At 40.1% G+C, this 19,490-nt stretch overlaps 1 protein-coding gene across 1 annotated transcript in view; it reads right to left on the minus strand.

Annotated features, from left to right (window-relative positions):
• Nucleotides 1-1,799: 1,799 nt before the first annotated feature.
• LOC124268467 (DENN domain-containing protein 5B-like) overlaps nucleotides 1,800-19,490 on the minus strand; it is a 44,645-nt gene continuing 26,954 nt past the window's right edge. The window contains 15 exon segments of the mRNA XM_046703443.1: nucleotides 1,800-6,116; nucleotides 6,697-6,871; nucleotides 7,134-7,260; nucleotides 7,858-7,940; nucleotides 8,315-8,383; nucleotides 8,519-8,616; nucleotides 9,164-9,282; nucleotides 9,600-9,745; nucleotides 9,965-10,086; nucleotides 10,442-10,570; nucleotides 10,998-11,127; nucleotides 15,719-15,805; nucleotides 16,710-16,806; nucleotides 17,134-17,286; nucleotides 17,840-17,965. Of these exon segments, the coding sequence (XP_046559399.1) occupies nucleotides 5,933-6,116; nucleotides 6,697-6,871; nucleotides 7,134-7,260; nucleotides 7,858-7,940; nucleotides 8,315-8,383; nucleotides 8,519-8,616; nucleotides 9,164-9,282; nucleotides 9,600-9,745; nucleotides 9,965-10,086; nucleotides 10,442-10,570; nucleotides 10,998-11,127; nucleotides 15,719-15,805; nucleotides 16,710-16,806; nucleotides 17,134-17,286; nucleotides 17,840-17,965 (1,845 nt within the window). The 3' untranslated portion in view covers nucleotides 1,800-5,932.

Consider the following 19,490-nt stretch of genomic DNA (forward strand, 5'->3'; position numbering starts at 1 on the left):
GGAAATTCAGAAGATAAAACAATGACCAGTACTCTGTAAGCTATTAAGTCTTGATGCTGGTTTTCAAGCTCCATCACCATTTCAAACCCCATCACCACAGTATGCCCTGAATGATGTATGCTATATGTTATCCATGTATCTATGGTGGTTTCAGAGAAAATATTGGGGTACAGAGTACCATGCCCCAAAACAGCAAGGATCATAACTCTGTAAAATGTTAACTCTCAGTGTTGGTCCTTTAACTCTATCAATGTTTAAGAGGCAGTAGGGTAGCCTAGTGGTTAAAGCATTCGCTCGGCATGCAGAAGGCCCGGGTTGGATTCCCCACATGGGCACATGTGAAGCCCATTCCAGGTGTCCCCTGCCATGATATTGCTGGAATTTTGCTAAAAGCGGTGTCAAACCCAACTCTCTCACTCACTATCAATGTTTAACCTTTAAACAATATTTCAGATTTTCATCCTTTTATCTGAAACAGTTTCTTGAAAAACTTGTCCTCTTGAATCTAATCCATCTGCCACATATTACTGGTGAATAATAGCGCTGCCTGTAGTAAAAGAAGTATATATACTGTAAGCCATTAAAAACGCAATTTGACATTCATACTTTCTTTACTCACACCAATTTCAACATATATAAACCTAACTGGCAGATATGTTTTAAGTGAACATCTGTGAATAATTTCATCTGAAAATGTCCAGTCAACAACAACATCAGTTACGCAACAACGACATCAAACAAAGGAGGGGTCACTTGCAGTCAATATTGTGTGTGTCCACCGTGCGCTGCAAGACATGCTCGCAGTCTTTGGGGCATTGAAAGACACACATTTCTACATTTCTCAGGAACAGCTGTTGGATGGTCTGCAGCCTCTGATGTTCTGTGGTCTGATCATGACACCACGCCCTCCAAAACGATCATGTACAAGGACACAGTTTGGCGCAAGTCTTTCTCCTTTACGTCGATAAATCTGTGGACGTCCATCTGCAAAGGATAAGTTAAACCTGGATTCATCTGTGGCGATGCAATAAGGTTGGACCACGGTACGGGTGACGACACCGGATGTTGAAGGCAGCAAGGCGTCCTTGCACCTTTTGGGAGCTGAAATGACGTTGACTTGTCCCAATTGTCCTCCTTGCCTCATCATCAGCTGTTTGGAACCGATTTCGCAAGTGTGAAACTCGGATATTGTGGTTTTGTCGAGCTGTTATCACAGGTGGTGCACCAGGTCGCGGACGATCAGCAACACTTCCGGTAGCCCGAAAACGTTGTCTGAGTCGACTTACAGTGGATGGATGCACATTAAAGTGCCTGGCAATCATCACATCTGAAGCACCTTGGCTGACCATACCAATAACCTGATTCCTTTCGTCTTGTGTCAAGTGAGGCATTTTCTCAAAATGATTGAGTTCCACAATTCCTTGTGCTTTTACAGGGCCTGGGTGCAGGTAATGCATGTGCACAACGTGTTTCATGAATGTGGTTGTGTTTACGAGAAATGTCAAAGGTTCAGTTTTAAGTATCAAAGTTCACGTGAGAGGAATGCTCTCCGGGACTCGAACTCGAAATGGGCCAGAATAACAGCCTTTTATCCCTACATCCTCTGTATCGCAGGCAAAAGTCTTCAATAGAACGTTTGTGAGTTTCAGGACAACAAATACCAATTGCGTTTTTAATGGCTTACAGTATAGATAATATGAGTGAAGTATGGAGGTCATGACACAGTTCAAGCCAGACAGATTGTGTCGTAGATAGGTATAACCTTCCACTCCAACTGTAACATACAACAAGGTCAAGAATTACCATGTCAACAGTGTTTATTCAACAAGTAGTGACAGCACTATCACTGTAATACTGTCATATCACACACCCACTCCCGATCTCACACACTCATTCTCCAGCCATCTCTACATAATACAGTCAGCTCACATGCGCGAGCCTGTATGTGTGTGAGAGAGCTGCAACATCGCACAGTAACATCCGCTGACAGCCTCCATGTCACACATCACAGAAGCTGCATCTGTGACACCCAGGCAACCAACTTACACGGAATCAAGGGAATAATGACATCACAAATGATATTTATCGTAACATAAATGCAATGAGCTTTCACCACTGTAAACTTAGAAAATGGAGGCACAGGCTGAGACAAGCATGTGAGTGTGGTCTGAGCTGATCTATAGTCAGCGCTGGGTATGGTATGTACATGGGAGACAACTCACGTAACATCTCGGCTCACAAATAAATAAGAGTGCAGCTGGCAGACAGTGACATGACAATTGCAGCATGATGCAGAACATGAGATAAAAACATCCAACTAAAACAACAGAAACACCCCTAATATCATGCATTAACTCAGCTGTGGTAGCCATGTCTCTGTGCCACTTTTTCAACGATTTACAGATGTCATGAGTGAGTGGGTGAGTTTAGTTTTCCCATGGTTTTAGCAATATTTCAGCAATATCACTGCAGGGACACCAGAAATTGGCTTCACACATTGTACCCATGTGGGAAATCGAACCCGGTCATCAGCATGACAAGCGAAAGCTTTAACCATTAGGCTATCCCACCACCCAGGTGTCATGAAGTAACATGACAACATCAAAATCATTTATATCGAGCAGCACAGACACATTCGCCACAGCTAGTACAAACTAAAACCAGACAATGACTAACCTATACTTATGAACGAATGTCTGTAGAAATACTTGATGTGTGCAATTCTTCTTTGGACGGGGCTTACGTGGAGTCTTAATATGTGCTGGTTGCCATTTTGTCTTTGACATGCTCTAGATGAACTTGAATATAGGTACCTGACCTGTTTACTTATGTCAAGTTTATATCTACCTGTGTTTTGTCTAATCTAGTGTAATGTGAAAAACTGGTACCCTGAACAAACTCATACCTTCAGAATATGGCTCAATGAACATGATGAAAAATGCAGGTATAACTCTTTCAGCCATGACAACCCCATCTGCAACATCCTTACAATGAACTTGTGTGATTGCAATATCTGTATCACGAACTAGTGTAATTGCAATATCTGTATCACGAACTAGGGTAATCGTAAAATCTTTATCACGAACTAGTGTGATCACAATATCTTTATCATGAACTTGGGCGATTACAATAACTTTATCATGAACTAGGGTGATTGCAATATCTTTATATGAACTAGGCCTAATGCAATATCTTCATCAGTAACTAGGCTGGTTGCAATATCTTTGTCATGAACTATGCCGAACGCTATATGTCCTCATGAACTACGCTGATATATTACTGTTCATTAATGTTACTGTCATATCTTTCCAGCTACATACAAAGCTGCTGATCATATAAACATGCATAAACTAATCAAAGATGTAATCAAATCTGTAGAAACGTATAACAAAGTCATGGTGTAGATACATGTTTGATTTTCATAACACAAACATTGGTAATCTCATTGATACCAGGCAGCCCTCGATGACCATGGTAACATTGCAACAATCAGATCAACAGAGGAGAACAAGTAGCTAGTAAGGCAATGGGAATAACATCAATACACCAATATAGCTGATATGTCAGTTAGGGATTACTAAACTAACCAATCAAGTCTCAGCTTTCTTCACATAATGATAGAGCTGCCTAAAGGGAAATTCCTAAAATTGCAAGGTTTGTCTAAGTGTTCGGTAGCACTGAAAAAAATCTTCTTAAATGGCCTCTTGATAGCTAGTTCTTGACTACATGTAGGTACAGATCTATACATAATGGCAGAAACTGTTAAAGCTTAGATACAGCTATCCAAAGTTAGGTACCTTGGAAAGTTATAGTACAGATTAATATAGTTTGTAACAGCGATATACAGTTTGGTAGAACCCGGCATTTTGAACCCTACATTAGTCAGAACATCACCAACACTGAATATAGACCCTATCTGCATCTACTGGTGATAGTGATGATCGTTTCAACTCAGTGACTTCATGACATGGTTGTTTTTTGAAGACACTTGAAGTTGCTGAAACAGCTATTTTAAGTAGTGACAAGACTGCACAGCACTAATAGTATACAATGTATAAACAAATATCAACAAAATGTAACAATGTCTTGAGAGAGGGCTCGGCTTGATGCACAGTCAGTATAAGATTGTGCACTAAATGTTTGAGTAAATGAAGTGAGAAGTTCATCTACTTAGCATGGGGAGGAACAGTTTCGGAAAGTTGAGGGAGGTGAATGTAGTGAGATGGGCATCTACCCTAGGTGGGGCTGGACAGTGGTGGATATGGAGGGTAATGGGGGTGTGGATTAGCTGGAAGGGGATCTACTCTGGATTAATGGGGACAGTTAAAATGTCACATACCCATGTGGGGAGGGACAGTATTAAGACGGGCATAAACCCTGGGTGGGGCTGGTGAGTGGTGGAAACGGAGGGGGATGCGGATTAGTGGGAGGGGCAACCACCCTGGATTAACGGAACAGTTGAAAGTTCACATACCCATGTGGGGAGGGACAGTAACAAGACGGGCATAAACCCTGGGTGGGGCTGGTCAGTGGTGGAAAAGGAGAGGAGAGGGAGGGGATTAGCTGGAAGGGTATAAATATACCCAGGATGGGGAGGGTTAGGATCTTCAGAATGTGGAAGAGTTTAGGACTGCAGGAGAACTTGATTATAGTTTACATAAAAGACAGCAATACACTTTCATTGAGTCTGCCTTAATAACAATTCAATATAGGCAATAAAATCTTTCAATATTAAGAAATTGTATACACATAAGAAGTGTTGACCTCATATCACATGGCTCTCTCTAAAACTCTCATCTGTACAACATATACACATGGGATGTATCAACAACGATTTGTGGAATAAAACATGTCTGCATCAGTGAGATCAAGGTTAAAACCCAAGACACAAGGACGTCCTGTTCTAGTGACCATGGTAACCACTGGCATCCAGTGCCTGTGGTAGTATCATGGCCATCACTAGTGTAAGATCACCTTCATACAAAACAAACGACCATCAACCATTAGCAAACAATCAAGGCACTTCATCTGTTTGAAATTAAGCCAAATCAACTTACACTAATCAGAGTAAAATTCACAGAAAATAGATACTTTATAGGATTAATTTCTAACGTGCAAGTTTCAATCTTGAGCATTTATAGACAACCCTTGACCACAAGTTTGATAAGTTCATAATAACATTTTCTGTTTTAACATACCTTAATTTGTTATTCACAGAAGTCAATAAAGTGACTTTAAAACGTTCAAGTCAACCCTCCAGGTTAAATATACAGCATGACCTGCTATCAGAGTCCCTTTACCTCATACTATGTGCACTATCATAGTATTATTAGCATGAGATCATGCTCAGTCTTTGGGTGACATACCGGTAATGTCTGCACTCATAAAACAGGATATGTCATGTACAAATATCATGTGCTACATGACCATACAGAAGGTCTTGAGGTCTTGATAGTCTAGCCTATTAGACTGTTGCTAGTGACCTCATGCTAGCTGGTGACATCTCTTGGATGTTGTTGCCTACCTCTACCCTTGTAGGGGATCTTATTCTATAATTGCACAAGTCACAAATAAATAGTAAAGTGAAGATCGCTATTCTTTGGCACAAAAACAACACAGTAATATTGATGACTTGGAGTAGACACCTGAAGCCCCTTGTACACAATGGATGTGTGGCAGGTACAAGACTAGATCAGTGTTGACAGGTGCCCTTGGATAATAGTCCTGACACTCATCAAGAGACTCACAAGGAACTACAGTCACTGGGGCAGTCACTCCATTTCATATTCATGATTTCTCACATCATTGTGTCCACGCCAACATACGTTCACAGACATCAACATATCACAGCCCAAACCAACAAACTCCCGATAATATGGCTCAGCTTTTCTGCATCATCTGTCGTCATAACAACATGGTACAAGGACCGTCCTCAGATGTCCAGGCCCCTCAGCAACGAGGCCTCCAACACAATAGGGAACTCGCTGAGAGTGTCCAGGATGTGGACGAGAAAGTTGATGAGGCTGGGGTCACGCATGAAGCAGTTCTCCTCGTACATCTGTGCTACCATGGTTGTCTGGGCCATGAGAGGGAGCCAGCGGTGAAGACAGTGATCTCTGCAACAGATATGCACACAAGGTTAGAGAGGGTTGGACAACATTGTTATTATCTTTGTACTGAGAGCCTCATTATAACCAGACAGATCCTACTGCTTGTTACTGTTACAGCAATCTATGTAATCATTAGTGATAGTGACACTTGGGAGTTATAATCAGTTGTGTTGGAATGTTAGTATTAAAAGTGAACTGAGTGTAAACATAGAACAAATCTCATTGCAAAGAGGAATGAATGTGTCACATGTTGAAACACCCTTCTTACGGACTTGTCCTTGGGAGTATCTGCACTGTATCACATTCAAATGTATGAACGGATACTTGATTGTGAAATCAATTTGTATCAGACAGCCACATTCTTTGTCTTCTGCTTGCGTATAGCATATGTATCTTCATACAAGGAAGGGAAAGACTGACTGACTGAGTTTGGTTTTACGCCGCTTTTAGCAATAATCCAGCAACATCATGGCGGGGGACACCAGAAATGGGCAGGAAGGGAAAGAATGAAGGCAAAGAAACAATATCCCTACTTTCTAATTTTGACTACTTAAAATCAATCCCTTCTACCCAGCACTCAACCTACCTAATGCCCACACAGATGAAGATCTGGAACTTCCCGTCCTTGCCGATAGTCTCCGTGGCTGCATTGATCTTGTTGAGCAGATTACAGAAGAGCCAGTACCCTGCCTTTGCCACCTCCGCTATCGGCCGTCGCACTCCACCAGCGAGTGCATGCTCAAACTGCACCTTAATCTTCTCTGTAACACAGGGACATTATTGTTAAACAATCCCCATTAGTGGAAACCACATCCAATAACCAACAGCTCAAGGTAATTATAGCTTGCTAGTATAGGCTATAGTTATGATGGGCAGGATAAACAGGCCATCTGTCTATTCCAAACTCTGATTATTTTTCAAAGAACTTCATATGCTAATGAGATATAACTTGATAAAGATCAAACATAATACCAGATATAAGAGTGAGTGAGTGAGTGAGTTATTATCTTAATATCAGCTCACCAAAGAGATCCCATATGAACATCTTGTTACGGAACAATCTTGATGAGCGGAAACCACACTGGAAAATCTGCTCCATGCATTGGACTAGACCCCGGTCTCCACACAACAGGAAGGTCAAGTTGCCCCTCTGTAAATAATGAAGGCATCAGTAAACCCTGTAACTATGACAGTCAAGTACATCAACAGAGTGTTGTAGGTACAATATGGCCTACACTGACCACAGATGAAGCAGATTAGAGAGGATAAATAAATGAATGCTTTTCACACTGAATGTGTTCAACCTATGCCAAGATAGAAACTGGGTTACAATTGGTCTATGGTAAGCCATGTTTGTTGTAAGAGGCAACTGAATAGATTTGTCACAGTGAGATTGTTGTTCATATTAATCACTTGATTGTTTGGTTCAGACAAGGTTATTTATATACCACCATTATATAGCATTGGCTAAACATGGTGTTAAAGAACACACATGCAAGCTTTAGTTTGAAGTATGGATAATATATACTGAACAACATTTGAAACACACCACCCATATAATACAAAAGTACCCCCGTCAGACTGAAATGTACCCATGATATCTGAGCATTGTCGGTGCAATTTAGTGTGGTGTGTTTCTAATGTTGTTCAGTATATATTCTGTGCCAGTTCTGCTCAAGGGGAGATAACTATCCAAGTAAGCTAGACTGGGAAAGGACAGAGATGACAGTTCAACATGTACCCTTACCTCCTTCTCTGGCTTGTAGAAGTACTTGACCAGGTTATTTACTGCATGCCCTAGATTCTCCTGCAGCTCTGGGATGGACAGACCTGTAGCAATGGGGCACAAAGGGGATGTTAAATTGGAATGAAAATGGCTTACTGGTTGATTCAATTCCAGACACTTTCAACGAATCACTATCAGTTATTGATTCTGTATGTCTTATCAATTCAAGACGAGCCTAATCTTAATTTGAAAAGTCCACTGGATGACGCTTGGGAAGACCACTAGGAAGAATGCAAAACAACTGTCTTGAAAAAATTAATCAAGTTAAACCTGTTGATCAGAAACAAGTTTCAGAATATAAGGCAATCAAGTGTTAGATGAACATGTAGTAAGAATTAAGTATAAATCTTGTTCTATTTTAAATATGCCTAAAGTGAACACTTCATCATTATAGTTTAATGTAAGACTCTAAACCTACCCTGATCACAGTTCTTCCTGGGAGAACTAGGGGACCTGTTCCTTGGTGGTGTGTAGCATGTCACTGTGTCTGCAACAAGTATAGGTGATATAAGCAATAATACATCCCACTGATGACAACAGACCCTTTCCAACATTCATTCATGACCAATCGCAAAGTAAGTAAGCACTTGCTGATCATTTTGCCATTGAATGTAGAGCTCACCATCAACCTCTGACGTCTGATGTACAAGTTCTGCCACCAGGAGGCGTTCTATGCTGCCATCATCCACACCTTTCCCCAACCATCGCCCACACTGGAATCTGCAACACAACATCCAGGTGAAATATTTAACAGTACATCTGTGAGTCTGCAAAAGGAAAAGTTGTAGTATCACTGAAAGAAAGTCAGAAACATTACAGATTGCTGGGTATTGCCAGATCTCTCGGTTTGATCCTAGAAATCACTACCAAACTGAAATGCCTTAATAAAAGCTACCCTCAACCCCACTCCCTATTTCTACCAGTTTATATATAACATTATACAGGCAATGAACTGTGAAATATTAAGTGGCAGATGGTAGTTTCTGTACACCAGTATACCCACAAAATACTTTGAAACAACACTGTTTTGGGTTACTGGCCAACCTTACTTTTATATCTTCGATTTTTATCTTAAACTCAGAGTCCTGTAAAGTACACTAGTCAGTAGGCAACTACCACAAGTCTGGTGCTGTCACTTTCTGTCATCAGATCATAAATGGTACACATCAGGAACAGTGTGCCGCCCATGTCTTCCAAATATAGATGTACCCGCTAAACATGAACCAGTGCAGTGACAAGCAGTATTAGTATAGTATCTTCAACCCACCTGTACGTGTGTCCTGAGATCTCATTCCTAACAAGCACATACTCCACCAACCAGCGTGGAGTCATGCCACTGTTATCATGGCCGATACGTAGAGTTGTCAGAACACCCAGGTTCTTGTGCTGGAACGGATGAAAAGACATGAACACTACAATAAAACATCTAAAATTTCATAATATATACAAGATAGCTTTTACATAAGTAGTCACACTTAAATAACAATGGGATGCATACAAAAAGATAAAAACAGACCATGGCCCCATTTCACAAAGCTCTTGTAGCGCTATGACCATCATTAGTCAATGTTACAGTATAGAAGGTAAGAATGCTATGAGATAAGTTACAAAATCATAGGCTTACGAGAGCTTTGTGCAACGGGGACCATGACCGCACATATGCCTTTATCAAGCAGTTATAGCTGACATAGAGAGACACCTACTTCCACTGAGAACTCCAGACATCCTTTCGGTATGTCCATGACTCCAGTCTCGCCCAGTTGCCCCGCGATGCTGATCCAGGGTACAGCACTTGTTGTCCCACATGCAAACTTGGTGCTGGGGTAGATGAGGACTCGGTATGGCACAACTAGGAAGAAAACCAACAGTCATCAGGGATCTTCTAGAAATGTGTCTGTTAAAAGTGGCATTGTCTACTGACATGTCACTGAGTGAGTTTAGTTTTACGCCGCACTCAGCAATATTCCAGCTATATGGCGGCGGCGGTCTGTAAATAATATCGAGTCTGGACCAGACAAACCAGACACACTTAGGATCTATATATAAGAATGTGAGATTATCTACTGACCTGTCTGTGAGAATGTATTGGTGAAGCAGAAGAAGTCAACCGCATTGAGTGACAGTAAGTGGTACAGAAACTGCTCTCTCTCATCTTCACATCGCAGGAAGGCATAGCGCTTGTAAAGGCTCCTGTAAGACATATATAATGGGCTCTAAGACTGGAACAACATGAACAATGTCTCCTTATACTGCCACAATATCCAACAACATCTTGCAATAGATGGACAATATTTCACTACACTGGAATAGTTTTTTAAAAGTGCCGCTAGCTCACAATAGCCATCTCACAATACTCGAAGAATGTGTCCACAATTGGATGAATATAGAATACTGGAAAAAGTTTCAAAATGATGCAATCAGTACCAGTACAATATCTTACAATTCTGGATCAATATCTCAGTTTACATAAACAGCTACAGGAATCTATTCCAAACTGGACAACATTGGATTCCAATGGTAGCTATCAGATCAGTGTCCAACCAACCTGAGTAGGTCTGTGTCCTGAAGGAGCTCCTTGAGGTGTGTTGACAACATCTTCTTCTCCAGGGCAAGTCTGACAAAGGCTCGGGCACATCCCACATGTGTCTTGATCTCTGTCATCTGCTGCACTCTCCTGCCACAAACAACACAGATATTTAGTTTCACATGAACCAACCCGTGGGTTAGAACTGTTCCCACTTGTCGTAAGAGGTGACTAACATGATAGGGTAATTAGGCTTGCTGAATTTGTTGCCACATGTCACCATATCCCAATTGTGTATGTGGATGCTCATGATGTTGATCACTGGATTGTCGGGTCCAGACTCAATTATTTAAAGACTGCCCCCATATAGCTGGAATATTGCTGTGGGTGGCGTAAAACAACAAACAATTAAACAAACATGAACAGCTGGGTTATAGTGAGTTTCATAAATATATAGTTTATTTTGAAATGTTAATTTGCCTAATTGAAATTTACAACACAATTTGATTATTAATTACATTGTATTTATTACATACAATATTTTGTGCCAGTAACTAAGTTTCTGTTTTGTACTGACCTCATATCATGTGCAAGTGATTTCGCCAAAGGTCGGAGGACAGGCAGCTCAATCCGTCCCTGGCTGCTGCGACGTCGATGTGTCTTTACAGGGTGTGTCTTCTCTCCATCCAAGGCCATGGCTGACAAGTCTACAGACACAGGGATATGTAGGGTATGGTAGGGGATGTGCAGTGTAGGGTGTTGTAGCTTCACATAACAGTACACGTTTTATGCAAAACCTAAATTTTCATGTTAAATTTATGAATTATCATTATAATTATCAAACCACTTACAGAATTAAATCATATGGAAATATTGTCTTTCAAGAAGAGAATTCATCATTTCTTTTAAGTGTTGTCTTTCTTACTTATATTCTTTCTTTAAAGATATACTTAACATGTGGCAATCTTTGTATCAAAGTTCAAAGATCAGACACTAATACAGTTTCTGATGATGAGTTTCAAAGGACATGACTGACATACATCATGCTGAAGAAAACAACTAAGGTAACACTGAATCAACATCTAGAGTGACAAGCTAACAGAATGGTGGTTTCGTTTGTCATCAAATGCTGCCTGCAATAATCTCAACATGCAAACAAACTGAATTAAAGTCAACGTACAACTGAATACATCAGGTGATCTGAGCTGCTTGGCTAAGCTGAGACAAACTGTAACTGGCATAGTAAAATGTGATACAACTCAGGTATGGGTCTCGGTCCACAAAGTGGTCTTCTCATGACCAATGGAACTACTGACCTCTTCCACAAAGCAATCTAAACTTACAACTGTCCCGCACAAACTGAACAAGTTACTGTTGTAATAACACATTGAGGAGAGAAGACATTACTATACTTTTAGCCTAAAGATTGCTTTGTGGAACTGGGTGGTTGCTAGCTAGCTAAGGGTGTCACAGAAGAACAGAACTGCTGACTCTGCAGATCTGCACAGACTGCTGCTGAAGGTGGGTGATGGCTACACTGTGATGGACAAACACACACATCAGGCTTACGTTGATATCTCTTTTGTAGAATGCACCATGCGATGGCTGAGCAGCGTGAAATAACAAACCATCATTCATATGTGAGTGTCAACACAGGATGTCCCGCTCCCTAGAGTACCCTACTTCCTGGCCTCCCTTGCCAGCACTTGAGGAGTCAGGTATTTATATAGTGGTAACAATCAACTCACCCTTTCTACAGGGATATGAGTCCCACCTGGTTCTATTACATCCACATGCATGGTAATGTAATTTCAGACTGCAACTTATACTCAACATGGAAAATCCAAATGAAAATAATTTTCATTTTAATGGAATTGCTGATTTCGTGAGTTTTAGCCATACGACTTCTTTCATCCATTTCATGCATATATCCACCTTCAATTTATTATATATCCATCTGCTTCAAAAACTGTTTACACTGTCTGTCTTACCATTCCGATGAACCACATGAACAGATGTATAACCCCTATCAACTGTTGCCTTTCTCAAGGCCACAACTTACAGACTGTCTGACTGCTGGATGAAGTTCTAAGAATGATGTGAGCATTGTTTAATGGACCAGACAGAAACTTATGACTTTTATTGCATTACATATTTTCTAAAAAATGGGATCATGAGAGTGAACTATGATCCATAGCATCTTGGTTTCATCATTATCTGCTCCAACATAACAAAAAGAGATGAGACTGGTTCCAGTATACTTCAGCATGTTGTACCAGAGATAATTACAATCCGGAGACTTCATTGGACATACAGAGACACAGCCTTCCACCAGCACGGATGACAATCTTGATCAGACAGGCCAGGTATGTTACATACCTCCACCACGGGAGTCATGTTAGTGGAAGGGAGAGGGAACCATGCCTAACTGCTGTCACCAAATCATTAGAATATCGCCCTGTCAACCTTGTTAGATTTTCATGATATCTGGGACCTCATGACCATACCCTCATTGAACAAGAAGTTGTAATCCATTGAAGTTATAATGGCTATTAGTGAGAGATGAGTTGTGTTCAATGATGCTTTGAACACTATTTCAGTAATATGACAGGTGTCAGATGGGAGGAAATCCTGAAGTGATGCAGGTCTCGTACTACTTCAGGCGCACCAAGACAGCATGAGATGGTGCTGACAAACCTAGAAAACTAATCAGGGCTAATATTGGTCTGGAACCCAGGGCCTAGATTTTCGAAGCTCTCTTAGAGCTAAGATAGTCATAAGTTACTGTTAATGTATGGCACTAACGAATATCTTAGCGCTAAATCTAGGCCCCGCATAAGAGAATTGTGGTGTTCTATAAGAATGGGGACTCTTATACCATACATGCCTCCTATCGAACACGTCAAAGTGTGGTGAATTCTGAACCAACATGGCTGTCCTAGGTCTGATACATAAAACTGTTTCTCACTAAGATAAATGTACAAGCTTACAGCTACACATCCTCCAATATACTTCAAACACTAGTCAATGACATTGACGTTATTTGTTAGACTGATGTTATTGTAGAAAATAGTATAAAACACTTTGTTAAGGGCAACAGTAGATGCATGGCTAAAGACAACGATCATCAAACTTAGTAACAAATACACAGGAAAGTTAGTATCTATCATCAAAATTTCAAATCTCTTCCAATTCAAGAACTATGAAACTAAACTGTAAGAACTATCCTTGGTTGCCAGCTGTGAGCCCTAAATCTAAACATGTCTAAAACTCTTTCTAGAACTGTACTGTCATCAACTGTCTGAATGAAGTGAGAGTTGAATGATCATAAAAACAAATCCTATTTTACTATTCTGGAACTGGTGAACATTTCAAACAATTCTCTACAGTAGGGTGACAGATGCTGTTGCTAGCAAGCTTCTCATCGATCCGGCTGAGAGAGGCAGAGGCACACACAATGATATTGGATAGTCAGTTACATCACAGAACACTTGATGCTGGTTACAGTACAGCAGACAGATATATACTGAACAGAAACATGTTGGGATCATAAATATTTGTGGGAATGGATTTATTAAATTGTGTGCTCAGGCTTCACAATCTCCACAAAATATTCATGATCCTATTTGTTCAGTGTATATATTGAGAAATGAGAGTGTTATTTCTGTGGTACACTTCATTTAATGTAAGATACGGGTTTGAACATACCAAATTTACTATTTACTCATGAATGTAACCAAGGATGTTGATCTATTTGTAATCCTATTCAACAGTTTACTGTGGATCAGATGTTCCCTTAGATCATATTGTGTTATTGCACATATACACAAAACACTTTGATTTTGACAATGTTCCACATGATTTATAAGTCACGCCATTTGTAATGATTCCTATTTGGTATTTGTATTTCTCTTGAAGTTCTCAGTACATTTTATCTAGTTGGGGTCCACCTAATTGGGATTATTAATAACTGACTGACTGAGTTTGGTTTTACGCCGCTTTTAGCAATATTCCAGTAACATCGCGGCTGGGGACACCAGAAATGGGCTTCACACATTGTACCCATGTGGGGATTCGAACCCGGATCTTCGGCATGACGAGTTAACGCTTTAACCATTAGGCTACCCCACCGCCCCGGGATTATTAATAATGAATACACATTATACATATATATTTCTGTTATTGGCTGCCATTATGTGCAACATAAGCAATACATGGCTCAGTTACAATTAGGACTTTATTGTATTATTCACTGCAGTGGACTAGAAGCCACAAATGGCTGACTTCAGTCAGTTTATACAAATCGGATATATATGAACTGATAAAGTAACTAATGCATGCATATCTGTGCTCAAGCAGCTTGAAATTAATTAGGTTATGGCTATTTTTGTGAGCATATTTTTATATACAGATACACAGTATATGTAAAATGCTGACATATGTCACTTTTCAACTTATGTGTCTGCTTTACTGACTTTTCCATGGTTAGACAATACCCATCTTATACCACATCCGGTTTTTACTTAACATTAAGAAAATCCTTTCAGAGAAGAAATCTATTCTTCCATAAAGAGACCCTTTTTCTTATGTCTTTCATAATTCCTATCCATAATGATTTTCCAACTGCTTACAGGCTTAGTCTTTTTAATGTTGACTGGCTGAGTATGGTTTTGCACCGTTTTTAGCAATATTCCAGCAATATCACGGCGGGGGACACCAGAAATGGGCTTCACAAGTTGTACCCATGTGGGGAATCGAACCCGGGCCTTGGCATGACGAGCGAACGCTTTAACCACTAGGCTACCCCACCGCCCCTCTTTCTTATGACTGTCACAGTAATGATGATGAGGATGATGAAAATGATGATGATGTTAGTACAGTGAAGGCAAGGACAAGACTGACCAATAAACTGACCAGCACTTAGAAGACTGTTATATCTGGAACATCACACAAACATAGACAGACAGACAGACAGGGGCCAGGATGGAAGGACAGGTATGGAGAAGGCTGAGGACAGCCTTATACAACATGGGCACTCAACAAGCACAGCAGAAAGTACTGGAATATAGTACCAAGATGTTTAGTGGTATCTTTAATGAAATCTCCAGACTTGCATGTTCCATATTTTGCATTTACACTAGCTATTTCTTACCAACCTGTCCATGTACCAAACTAGCCCCTGCCTCCACCCCTCTGTGTGTGTGTGGTCCAGCCCACAGTGCTGCACTGCAGTGGTATATAGGAGTCACCCCATGCACTAGCCAAGGGGTGGAGGGTTATACACCAGTAGATACTCACTGCTCCAGGATATGGACCGGCCCAAAATTTTGATGGACCCATCCAAGAGAGAGCTAATGTCTATCAGGCTATGTCTTTTCAAGGGACCTTTTTGGGAGAGAGATATTAGTGAGGTTGAAACAAGGAGTTACCAATCTGTAGCTGAGCAGTCACTGTGACAATCAGGATGTATACACAATAGCACTTATTGACCACAACAGATTATATACTGGTAATACGGAGCAACCGCTGCAACATCTGATACGACTCATAGCCAATATCATACACAGGCATTATAAAATGGGGTGATAAGTAAGTTATTTAACATTCACAAACACTGAATATATTCAGATATACACAATGTATGCAGTACAATATGACTTGCAGACAACTGGACAATATTACCATCCATTTCATTCAGAAAGCATCTTTTCTTCAATCCATTTAAAACGGCCAGTATACAGATATTGAATACATATTAATATTGTACACAAATGCTGGCAAAATCAATACGTCGACTATACAAGGTAAGTTGACTCTGCAAGATTTCGATGTATTAATCCTCAGGGAACAACAGTTCACGTTTCAGAATGCAACTTGTCCTTCTGTTTGTATGTACTCAAACAAGGGCTTGATTTGTGTGCATATTTTGGCACCTACCACATTTTCAACATCCTAAAAGGCAGGGATGGGAAAGGCAGGGGCCATGGGCCATTTTGCACATTAGAATAAAAAATGGCCCAATAAAATTTTGAAATTTACTATTGATACAAGGGCAATGGCCCATTCTAAATTTAGAAAATGGCTAATAATCCTGAAAATGGCCCATTGTCAAAGGTCTCCATCCCAATCCCTGAAAGGACAAAATCGTAACAAATATTCAAGTTTCTGACCTTCAGCACATGATGGCATTGCTATGGCCACTTTTGGGATTTTAACTCAGTGATGTGTCAGGTGACAGTGCAGATTGTCCCGGGCCATCTGTTGTTATGGTTAAATCATGGGTACTCACCTGGTGTCAACAGCTTTGGATCGATGGCTCGGTTTGTGTCGTTGCTCTCCTCAATCTCCTGGAAACTCAGAAGGTGGGACCACAGCGCAGACTTCCCCTGCAACATGACATAGTTTAATGTTGCTCAACTCTAGGTGCAAGTGACTCACCAGGTAATGGAAGATACTGAAGTCATTAAGTTACTCACTTTCTTCATCTGCTGATTGTCCATGGCCCCTCTAGGGGATCATACAGACTGGTTATCAAAGATACACAAATGACAGAAGTATGTCACTCACCTTCTTCATCTGCACACCAAGACTCCAGATTCCCTATGGGATGTTATACAGACTGGCTATCAGAGATACTCAAATAATTGGACACCACCTTCTGCAGCAAACCAGGAAATGATACAGATGTTGAACTTATTGGCGTAATCACTCACCTTTTTCGTCTGCAGGCCATGACTCCAGATCCTCTCCAGGAGATCACACAGACTGGCTATCAAAGTGTTCTCCTCCACCCCTGTGATGCTCAACTCTCCATGTCCCAACTCTACAGCTTCCTGACCCATCTTTTCTACCAGCATCTTCTTTGTCTAGCAAAACAGAGATGAGGTCTCAGGTAAAACCCCAATTTATCTCCTACATATCATGTAAAATGTATATACACAACAAACTATTTACAGCAAATTAATGTAAACAGCGAATTGATATTTATTCCCTGACCAGTTCCAAACCACTAATTAGTGACATTTAGAGACACTAGTGTCAGATAATATCACTGACAATACGCTATACTCAATCAACATCAAATCCACATAATCAGCCATGATGATTCCACCTTGTTAAATTTGCCTTATGTTCATCTCCCCTATAATTGGAATAATCTGTCTGCAATATAAGTTTAAACATAACCATAAAATGCAATGCTGTAATTACTGTGTTCTGTTTGATCAAGATGGTGATGTTTCTGAGAGAAAACAAACGAACATCTTATATAACAAACTTCTACGGTTCCTTGTTGTTTGCTATATCCAGGTTTCAGACTGTATGCCTAATAACTGATTGGTATAAGAAACCTATCTGTGATGACCTGCATAATGTAGGCTGGAAATACCAGCATCTGGTATACATATCCCAGTGTCTCACCTTTGTCTTACATTCCTTGAGCAGTGTCTCCACAAACTTCCAGTTGGTCTGCACCATTCCCTGGGCTGACATGTCAGACAGCTTTGGTTGACGCAGGGCCTTTAGACGGGCTTCCTGGATGTAGCGCTACAGGTGAGATAATTCAAAGTTAGACAGGACATAAACAGCACATACTTATTAACACATATCATCCAATTTATAAACTTACTTTAGATTTTATCTTGTTTGGATCTTTTCTATACACTACATGGTTGCAGAAGCAGATTTGTAACAAATCAAAAGATAGTTTACCAAATGATAGAAGTGAAGTGGACTTAATTTAAAAATTTAAAAAGACAAGAAATGAAAGTTAAAACTGAAGCTCATTATCTGCCAATGCAAGAAAATAGACGTAAAGTGTGCAAACTAAATCATAACTGGACTGAAATAGAAAGTCAACATATCGAAAACAGGCATAGACAAGATATTTTGTTATAGGTCTTGATGAAGAAAGGCATGTGAATGCAACTGAGATAGATATTTATCTAGAAAGGTTTCAAGCTGGTATGAGATAGAATAACATTTATGATTTCCATCTAACAAAGGATGTATGAACATGACTGATTACTATGAAATTAACTGCTAATACAACACTTATTACTACTAACTTTCTTTGATTTTACAATTTCATATCAAATTCTCTTTAAGTACTTAAAATGAATTTAAGAGAACGTGCTCTTAATCTGAAATTAGCTTGTTAGAAGCATTAATATTGCATTATATGGTACCTTCCACCATGTCATATATAAATAAAGACACACTGACTTCAGGAGTAGCTGTCACCACACACTAAAACACTACAGATTGAGACCACCATTAGTGGTTTGTATACAAGACACATATTGCTTATCTCCCTTGTCTCAGAGTTTATACAGACATGATGATGGTGAAGAAATGTAGAAGGGCTAATTGTGAAGAGATGAAATAATGATAGACAGCAGTCACCACATAAAGGAGGTGCCACACACCCTAATTTACTGAGAAGACAGATCGCTCAAACTATAAGGTCTATTGGTATACATGATAGATCATAACTGCTACCTTCCTAATTGTCATCTACCCACTGTTACATTCTTATCTAAGCATGAGACATCCAAACATTCATAATCCACTTGATAATTTTCTCAACCTGATCCGATTCAACATCTCAACTTAACACTCTCACAACTGAATTTGATCACTCAAACCGTCACAGTACATCCCAAAACTCGCACATTTGGCACCCCTTTGTGAAATATATCACATCCATGAAACCATAACTTACACGTTATACCACTTAACTTAATACCATCAATTAGGATACTTTTAGTTCCTGTTTGGTCATTTTTACTGACATTTGCTATAACTTAGGCCAAATATCATCCACTGAACAGGTCTAGAATCATCCCTAAAACAACTTCTCCCCTACCCCCATTTCTCAAAGCCTCTCAACCCTTATCATTTACTGCTTGCATGTGCTAGTCACACAAGCTATAGAGTGGCCAGGTATACCTCCTACGAGAACTTTTGAAACAAAACCTATATCAGTAGGCAAATAGCTAGAATGAAGGTTACACTGGGCACATGTATGAGTTAGTGAGACAGCCTAACTCAGCTGCACTGGAATAGATGA

This window comes from Haliotis rubra, unplaced genomic scaffold (assembly GCF_003918875.1).
Source record: "Haliotis rubra isolate DU_JTF1 unplaced genomic scaffold, ASM391887v1 Scf1382, whole genome shotgun sequence".
Classification (NCBI taxonomy): Eukaryota; Metazoa; Mollusca; class Gastropoda; order Lepetellida; family Haliotidae; genus Haliotis; species Haliotis rubra.